The sequence below is a fragment of the Pleurodeles waltl genome, chromosome 1_2, assembly GCF_031143425.1.
Source record: "Pleurodeles waltl isolate 20211129_DDA chromosome 1_2, aPleWal1.hap1.20221129, whole genome shotgun sequence".
NCBI lineage: Eukaryota > Metazoa > Chordata > Amphibia > Caudata > Salamandridae > Pleurodeles > Pleurodeles waltl.
The window spans coordinates 1,275,276,885-1,275,286,692 of record NC_090437.1 but is presented as its reverse complement, the minus strand read 5'-3'; the positions used below and the strand labels follow the sequence as shown (position 1 = coordinate 1,275,286,692).

General features: G+C 46.7%; 1 protein-coding gene across 2 annotated transcripts in view; it reads right to left on the bottom strand.

Moving 5' to 3' along the window:
* Positions 1-1,179: 1,179 nt before the first annotated feature.
* The window catches only part of PTPRA (protein tyrosine phosphatase receptor type A), a 570,283-nt gene continuing 561,654 nt past the window's right edge, over positions 1,180-9,808 (bottom strand). For both annotated transcript variants that reach the window (XM_069204801.1, XM_069204809.1), the window contains one exon: positions 1,180-3,340. In XM_069204801.1, coding sequence (XP_069060902.1) covers positions 3,266-3,340 — 75 coding nt within the window. In that variant the 3' untranslated portion in view covers positions 1,180-3,265. The remainder of the gene's footprint in view (positions 3,341-9,808) is intronic.

Below are 9,808 nucleotides of genomic sequence, written 5' to 3'. Positions count from 1 at the left end.
TGAGGTTTGCAAGGCAGGCATTACTGGGATTCACTCCCAGAAGCCACCCAACTGTCTGCACCTTCCAATCTACAGTCCAAGGAAATGGGTTCTACTTTACTTCCAAACTCGGGGAAGTCTACGGAACCAACATCTAAATCCAAGCATGTGCCTTGCATTCTTTCTTTACAACAGCTGCCCACTCTGTAGAGAGGAGACTTAGGAGGGTCCCATTTGGCACAGCATAGTCTGAAGCAGCCCCAGGAAGCAATGTAGTCTGAAGTCCACCAAACATCCTATTACATAAAGAGTGCCAAAGGGGACGACATACCTGTTACCTGAAAGCTTCGTTTAAACTGTCACTGATTAGTGCTAAATTTTAGATACAGATTTCTGAGTGCTGGGAAGAGGTTTGAGGCAGCTTAGAGCATCTGACGTATGAGCAGTGTCAACCTAGCATGAACCAGTGAAATGAAGACCCCAACGCACCCACTCGCTTGCCAATTGGAGGAATGAATGAATGCATCTAAGCACCCAATAACAGCTGAATGTGCCAGCCTCTAAAACTACCAAGCCAGAGAAGGGTCAACACTAAACGCCACGCTCCTTTCTCAAACCGGTCAAAAGAATCAGATGGGTCATTTTTACTGTCCACATGTCCACCACAGCAGCCTTTCTTCCTTGTGGCCTCAACAGCATAAATTTAATTCACACGCCCACCTTCTAAGATTACGAAGCAGCTTTTGTCAGCCATGTAGAAAACTTTAAATCTGCTCGACGACCCAACACAGAAAACGTCTGGAAGGATTTGAGGTATCAGGCCAAGAACAGGCACCCAAACGTTGGGTACGTAATGAGCTAGCCAGGGAAGATCAACATTGTCCATTCTGCCTAATTCAAGGGAGGTGTTATTACAATGCTCGTACCCAAATCAGTGAACAATATGTAAATAAATGAATACATCAAACAATAAGCAGAAAAATGAGTGCACAATAATTCAACTGTTACCGTCTAGGTTACCTATAGCTAAGCTACTGTGGTCCTCAAAAACTATTTAATGTGAATTTCTAGCACCCTAACATCCTGGTTGGATTGCTGTGGTCCCTATGTTTAAAGACAGGCGTTGACAGGTCTATTTTACGGAGAGAAAAGGGTTTTTTGAACAAAGCCATTTTGCTTTAAAGTATCGGAACACAGATGAAAAGTTCATAAACCTCAGAGGCGGTTTAATAGGTTATAGCTACACCTCACAAAGATAACCCAGATTTGTTATGGAAAAGGATACATATGGGTTGCCAAGTGCCATCAGAACAAAGAAGGGCTGCATGGTATAATGACAACATAAGACATTAAGAAACAAAAAAAAAAAAAACTAAAACCTTCTTTCAGAAAATGTTTTTAGGATGCAGGAAATAGCCTGCGTTTTCTGTACTTTCACCAAGTATGGTTTGTTAAGCATGTAATATGTAAGAAACATACATGTTTCTACTTCCTCGGACACCTCTACCACCACCACACGCAACCACTAGCAAACGTACCCCTTCGGTCGTGTATAGACTCGGAGGTTGCTCACACAGCGTCTGTACTTTTCCCATGTAATGGCATACTATTCAGTTCTAACACTATTAATGCAAACAGATTAAATGCTACATGATACAGAGCACTCCTGTGCTGTGGTAGTTGCCTGAATATCTGTTGTGCTGGGGAGTCTCTTGGGCAATGAACAGCGACTGTTTACCCATAGTCGATGAGGAACAGCCTTCTCCGTCAGGGGTTAGCTTAAGTCATTATCTCCCTCCACGGGGTCAAACATATGCCATCTTTAACCACGTGAACGAAAGCCCTCAAAACCTGATGAGGGTGATGTGATGGCCCGTACATGTTCTATAATAAATGTCCCAGATCATGGTTGTTCATGATATACCAGATGTCGCACTGTGAAAGGAAGACCACCTTTGTCAGGGTCCGGCACATGTGAACAGCACACAGCTGAAAAGGTGTACACAATCGCTAGACACATTCAGGTACTGTGTTGTCCGGTATCTGATACAATTTAACCTTGAAAATAGAAAAAATGAGAAAAAACACTCAGTTAAGAAATAATGAGTAAGTTCTCCAGGACCACATTATGCATGTACATGTACCCGGGTTAGGATAAACGGTATCCCATTGTGGAGCTCAGAAAACGAGGGATGAAGCATCAAAGATCACCTAAGCACCAACAGGATATCTATTTATCCCAGAACGACATCACCACAAGTTGATGCAACGTCTTTGCAGAGACAGATTTTCTACTCAATAAATAGCTCTTATAAAGTTATAGGCTGATGGAAATAGTGACATGCTTGAAATACCGCAGGTGACGCATATATCACACTAGTGAATGCAAGGATTGGAGGGTGCAGCAGGGGGTGGAGGACAGGAAATAGGAGTGGACAATTCAGGAAAAGACCGTGGTCTTCGAGAGTTCTGCCTTAAAGAACTTGACTAACAGGCTGCTACTACATCGAAACCTAATCAACACTGCTTCTCAAGCTGAGCCCTTATCAACCACCATGGGCAGTGAAATGGATTGACGGTCTTTCTTGTAGGACAAAAGGAAACACCAGAAACTACTGCAGTGAAACAAATTTACATCAAAGTTCGGTTCTGCTGCAGCAACTTCATCATGATGACGTCCAAAGGAGCAATTCCGCATCTCTATCCCATCTCTGAACACAGAGCCACAGCAGGATTACGTCTGCTGAGATGCACAAAAGCTCTGCGTGTTCTTAATCCGGTTTGGCAATTGATGCAGGATGTCCTCACGACTAATAATTGTGGTGGGAGGGATTTCCTTAATTCTTGGCACAAATGTTCTGGTCACTTCTTGTCCAAATCAAGTCATTTATATACACAGAACGAAAGTACTGGTAACATCAGGAAAAGCAAGAGTTTGCAGAGTGCTGTGTTTGGTCAACCAGGATATTATGATTTTTGTTTCATTTCTTGAAAGGAGTTCCTCCTATGAAGAAACAGTTTTCAGACAAAATCATGGCCTGCATGAATTTTCTAGCGGAGGAGATAGAGATGTTGTCATCATTAGTAATCCAAACATCAAACTATTTCAGTGGAAAAACTAAAAATACCTAGCTCAGCTAATACTTTGCTACATATAAAATGTCAAGCTAGTAAGGAGCTTGTGGTACCAACCTCTAAAACAGTTAAGATATGTACAGAATTCTGGATATATTAAACAGAATATTACAAAATATGAAAGAAGGCAACTCTTCTGTCTTTTCTGTGCTCATTTGAAGTTGGCATAGTCTGAGAATGCGTCGATGTACTCCTGCACCACCTTGTAGCAGAACTCGTACTGTTCCTGATCAATTGGAAGACAAACAAGCAGGACTAATTAGCAGCAAATAGAAGCTGTGCCGAAGATGTATCATATTAATCAAGCACTGAGGTGTTCAAAATGGAACAGCACATGTATCTTAAATGGCATTCACACTGAGTAGGATGACTTCACACATACTGCTTCGATTTACTATTCACACACAAACACATTTTTGCAACAGAAACATTACAATCACCATTTTATTTTTTCCACATTTTTAGAAAATTCCACAATGCTCGTTATCAAACGTTTTTCCTTACTTTACATTTCAACAAATTAATACAGCTGCAAAACTGTTGGCCTTAACTATGTACATCTCAAGAAATACACTTTCACATATGCTACGATTCAGAAGACAAAGGCTAAAGATCAAAAGCTATATGACAGTTTTGTGCACCTGAGTGTTTATTTTTAAACGTGCAATAGTCCTCAAAAGGCAGGCTGGTCACCGTGAATTTGGGCTTCACTTAAAACACTATTTTTGGAGCGCTCCACTTCCTCTCATGGATAAAATAAAGTAGGACATTTACCTGGTAAATTGAATATATTTGCAATGAGTTTGCTGTGAACTACCCAAGTTCCTGCAGCAAAAAGCGTGCTACACAATTTTTCCCTTTGCTCGTACGTAAATTGGTACGTAAATTATAAACGTACCAAAATGTAATTTCTAATTGCAGCTTAGAATTGAAGAAGTTACTTACCTTCGGTAACAAATTATCTGGTAGAGACGATCTAGCTGCAGATTCCTTACCTTAGATTTCCCCGGTGTCAGCTTCAAATCCGGAATTTTTCTGCTGAGCAGTACCCTGCACATGCCGTCGGGTGGCATCGTTCGGATCCGGGTGCGTCGTCTGGATCCGCGTGGCATCGTCCGCGTCGTTGGAGCCGTCTGTGACATCACGGTCTTCTATATAGGCACCACCCCGGCGCGTGTACGTCAGTTCTTTTCTATAACTTCCCACGCCAGAAGCGCAGTCATGAACACCTGCACTACCTTCCCTTTCACAACAAGAAGAAATGCTTTTAATGCTAGCCGGATCACCTGAAGCTCCAACACGTTGATATGGAGCCCGGATTCCGCCGGAGACCAGCGACCTCTGATCTCCACCTCTCCCATATGGCCGCCCCATCCCAGAAGTGACGCATCTGTCACTACTGTTAGATCTGGTTGGGGAAGGGAGAGAAGTCTGCCTTTGACCCAATCGCAGTTCACTAACAACCACTGCAGATCTTTTGCAGTTCCCTCTGAGATCTGAACCACGTCAGTAAGATTCCCCTGATGCTGTGCCCATTGGAACTTTAGAGCCCTCATATGCCACCTGGCATGTTTGACCAATAGAATGCAGGAAGCCGTGAGTCCTAACAGCCTCAGAGTGTCTCACCGAAATCCAGGATAGAGGCCAAAACATCGGTATCATAACATAAATATCCTGGACTCGTTGCTCGGGAGGATAGGCCTGATACTGCACTGTGTCCAGAACAGCTCCGATGAAAGTGAGCGTCTGAAAGGGAGTCAGGTGTGACTTTGACACATTTGTAGTGAACCCCAGCGAATGCAGGAGGTCCGCCGTAGTCTGGAGATGGGTGACGAGAGCCTGGGGCGTCGGAGCCTTCAACAGCCAATCGTCTAGGTAGGGGAAGACTGAAATCCCTAACCTGCGCAGATGAGCTGCCACCACCGCCGTCACTTTGGTGAACACCCGAGGGGAACTGGTGAAATGAAAGTGCTTGTGGTCCACCTTGAACCGCAAGTAATGCCCGTGGACAGGCAGGATGGGGATGTGAAAATACGCATCCTGCAAGTCCAATGCTACCATCCAGTCTCCTTGGTCTAGGGCAGACAAGACCTGAGCAAGAGTGAGCATCTTGAATTTCTCCTTCTTGAGGAAGAGATTGACGTCCCTTAAATCCAGGATAGGGCGAAGGCCCTTTTTCTTTTTGGGAATCAGAAAGTAGCGGTTATAACAACCACTGCCTACTTCTGACCCTTTCCATAGCTCCCTTGACCAAGAGAGCCATAACTTCCTCGTGGAGCAAAACCAAATGGTCCTCCATTTTTTGTCGGAGGGATAGAAGTAGGGAAACACTGGAAGGGGAGGGAATAGCCCTTCCATATGATCTGCAAGACCCATTTGTCCATTGTGATGGAATGCCAGTGAGGGAGATGAAATTGAATCCTCCCTCCAACTGGACGGACATGGTCCTGCAGAACCACACTAGGAGGGCTTGGGTGCAGTGGAGGGGGGCTGTGTGCTGGCCGACCGCTGGTCAGACCCTCTGGGTCTGACAGTACCATGACCATGTCCTCTCCCGGGATAGTGTGAAGCCTGAGGACGGTAGCTGACGTGGTACGGCGCCCCTTCCAAAGCCTTGAAAGGGACGGAAGACAGACTGCTGACAAGCCGTCGCTGAGAGGCCCAAGGATCTGGCTGTAGTTCGAGAATCCTTGAACCTCTCAAGCACAGAGTCTGCCTTCTCACCAAAAAGGCAAGAGCCATCAAAGGGCATTGTCCATCAAACTTGACTGGACATCCCCTGAAAAGCCAGTCGCAGGTAGCCAGACGTGGCGACGTAGGGCCACTGTCAACGCAATCGCTCTACCCAGCGAGTGGTCGTGTTCAATTCACACCTGATTTTAAACTTGGCTGCATCTCTCCCATCCTTGACAGCCTGGGTGAGTGTCCCGTACGCCCTCCGGGACCTGGGGCAGCACTTGTGCCACTGTATCCCATAAAGTATGGGAAAAACAGCCCAATAGGCAAGAGGTGTTTACTGACCTCAATGCCAGGCTGGAGGAAGAAAACATTCTTTCCAAGCTGATCCAGCCTCTTGGGTTCCCTATCCGGGGGAGTGAAAGGGAAGGCACCATGGGAAGTGGAGGCTTGGACCACCAAGCTCTCCAGGGTGGGGTGTTGGGTAAGGAAACTAGGGTTGTATGGAGCAGGTCTATGGGGGCGGCCGACCGTCCTATTCATAGGAGCCCCTGTGCTGGGTTTGGACCATGTTCCCAGAGGGACGACGGTTAGGGCCTCACTGAAGGGGAACATCGGCCTTGATGCAGTCACCCCCGGCTGAAGCACCTCTGTCAGGAGATTCGTCCTGACTGGCACCGTGGGCAAGTTTAGGTCCAAGACCTCAGCTGCCCTAAGCACCACCATAGCATAAGAAGCTCCCTCCTCCGTAGCCACATTAGGAGGACCGAGCATGCCAGTATCTGGAGACGTGTCCAGTTCACTGGCTTCCCCTAGATCCTCAGACCAGTCCTGCTCTTGCTCCAATTCACACTCCAAAGGGTCCTCAGACCCCTCCCGCTCCTCTACTGTACCTGGCTGTTCAAAATAAGGCTCAGGCAATGATCTGGGCCTAATTGGCAATGTCGGAGTCGGCGTTGTACGTCTCTCCGGCTCCGGATCATCCGGAATGAGGATGGGGCTGCCACCAGTGGGTGCCGGTGGTGGAGGAAGCGTCAACGTCAGACCTGGCGCCAAAGGAGGTCAACTGTGTGGGACTGGTGCTGGTCCGGATCTGCTAATGGATCCTGGGGTCCCCAACGGCGCCGAAGCTGCCGATGTCGATTCCCTTGGTGCCCCTGCTGATCCCGCAGGGCCCAAAGACCCACCTGAAGGTGCAGCCCGCTCAAAAACAAGGCACAAGGCCTTGTAAAATTCCTTTAATTGAGTGGGGGGGGGGGGATCACTCGAATCCCTGGAAAAAGGGGGAAAATACAAAGTTGGCCCTGGCAACTGCTCCGCGCTCGGAATGTCGATGTTCCCTAGATGCCTTGTTGGCCGACAGGCTTGGCAAAGTCGAAGTCCACTTGGACTTCTTCTTGTGCCTCTTATCTGAATGATTAGATGGCCCTGAATGCGAGGAAGAGAACTTGGGGCTCCGGGAGCAGTGCCACAACCTCCTCCTACTGAGGGACCGTGACCTCCTCTGAGTCGCGCTGACCGAAGAGGGCTGTCGGGCAGCAAGAAGTTTGAGGGATCTCTCCCTCAAGGCCTTCGGAGCCATGGCCCGACAGCCGGAACACGAAGTCGAGTCGTGATCCTTTTCCAAATACCAGAGAGACACTCCGTGTGGTGCATGTCAAGGATCCACACAGTTTGAATCCAGTCTTTCTAGAAAACATGTTCAAACAATCAAGCTGAAAAACCTTGACAAATGTCAAAGAAAAAGGGTAGCTCTTTCCGGATCTGCGTTTAACCGGTGCGGAAGGAAAAGAACTACACGTGCTGGGGTGGTCCCTATATTGAAGACCGTGATGTCACAGACGGATCCAACGACGCCACGTGGAGCCGGATGACGCACGTGGATCTGAACGACACACACGGATCCGAACGACGCCACCCAACGGCACGCGCAGGGTACTGCTCAGCAGAAAAATTCCAGATTCGAAGCTGACGCCAGGGAATTCTAAGATAAGGAATCTGCAGCTAGAAGTCTATCAGATTAAAGTATTTTACTCAAAAAAATAAAAACATTGGGGAAATGCCAATAGGCATTGCTTCGGTCTTATGCGCTCCTGCAGGGGACAGAGTGAGAACCACAGAGAAAGAAGATTAAATGCTTTTATTCGAACACACCCGCCTGCAGCACTTAGTTTACAGAATGGAAAGCCTGATTTCAGCTGCACTGCTTGCTCAGGGCGGGAGGAGGTTTGTCTTCCATGGCTGTTTCTTAACACACACTGTTGATTTCTCAATCAGTTAATTTCCAGCGGGTAGACCATCCCACTGGCTGAGGAACGTGGAAAAAAAAAAAAACACGTGAAGCTGCTGACGTGCTGGTGTATGTGGTGACACCAGCCACTACCTGGAAATCAGGGCCGGCTTTAGCGCTGATGGTGCCACATGCGACAATCTTAAATAAATATCACCCTCCCCCTAACAACCCCCCCCCCCCCAACAATGACCTCTGCCTAAGATTCCCACACTACCACCTGGGAAAGTGTCTCTCGTCTCTCCATAACCCTCTCTCGCACAGACTTAATTTGCTTTAAACAGCGGTCGAAAAGCATTAAAAAAAAATATATATATATATATATAAGGTATGGGAATTGTGCTGCTGCATTCAATGGAGGGCGAGGTCAACCAGTGTGTGGGCGTGGTCAAAGGTGCAGCTAAAATATTCTCCTTCAGGTAGCTACATATATAACAACTCATGGATTAAACAAAAATTAAATACAAACGTTAGGCTAATCAGTGGTAGGTGCACTATTGTGCATTATGAAACCTCCATTAGTTAATGCACTAAGAGGTCTGTGTGTAACCAGAAAGCCACAGAATGAAGTCTTGGTAGGTGCAAAGGAGAACTGTGGCTTGTGTGTTAGTGCTACAAGAGCCCAGTTTGTGAAAGGAAGCACTGAGAAAATGTAAGTCATTATGTTAAACTTGCATTAAAGGCAGTATAAGACAGACTGCTACTAAATGTGCAAAAAGGTTTCAGATAAAACAGTGCCCAGACCGTATACCCAGACTGTAGGTAATGATTTATTTTAATTTAACTGCCCTGAAAAGCACACTGCACCGCTCAGCTGGTAACTCCCTTGCACTACCAATTGAAAAGATTAAACCTTTGTCATCACAAAGCTTCATGTGATTCGATCAGTTAAATCAGTACCTGCTCCCAAGACCCCTTTACATTTGTTGATTAACTCATTGTGCGCATTTGAATTTTGTTCGGCGAGGAGGCACCCTGGCAAGAAGGCCTGTTTATTGATAAACTGCCTGCCCCTCCCTCGGTCTCACAGCACAGGAGACTACTTGAATGAAACTGAAGGTGAAGCATTTGGACGATCGGAGTTTACGTCATAGGACCGTTGTCTTTTAATAAGAAGGGAATGTTTTTTCATAAATTAAAAAAGTAGGAGCACGTCGTGCCCCTCCGATCCTGCCCATTTCGACCCTTCCGATCAAGCCCACTTCTTTTAATGGCTTTCCATGCCAGAAGCGCAGAGCCATGAGAACGCCAAGAATGGTGCACCAAAACAATGGACCTCAAAGGGAGTCCCTGTCCCTAGAAATCAGTTTGCATATGTCTACCAGATAATTTGTTCCTGAGGGTAAGTAACTTGCTCATCTGATACAGACTTCTAGTTGCAGATTCCTTACCTTAGACTAGATACCCAAGCAATACATACAAAGAAATCCTGTAGGACCGAACGGCCAAATTAGCCATCCCTGCAGACCTGACTGTCCAGGCAGTATTGTTTAGTGAACATGTGCAGGGAAGCCCACGTTGCTGCCTGGCAGATGTCCAGGACTGAAACTCCACATGCTAACGCACTAGTTGCAGCTGTTGCTCTGGGTAGAGTGAGCACGCTAACACTCAGGGGTTGCTTCTTAGCCAAAGCATAGCACATTTTGATGCAGGGAACAACCCATCTAGAGATGGTCCTTTTATGCACTGCCCGACCATTCCACCCACATAACCAACAGAGTTAATCGC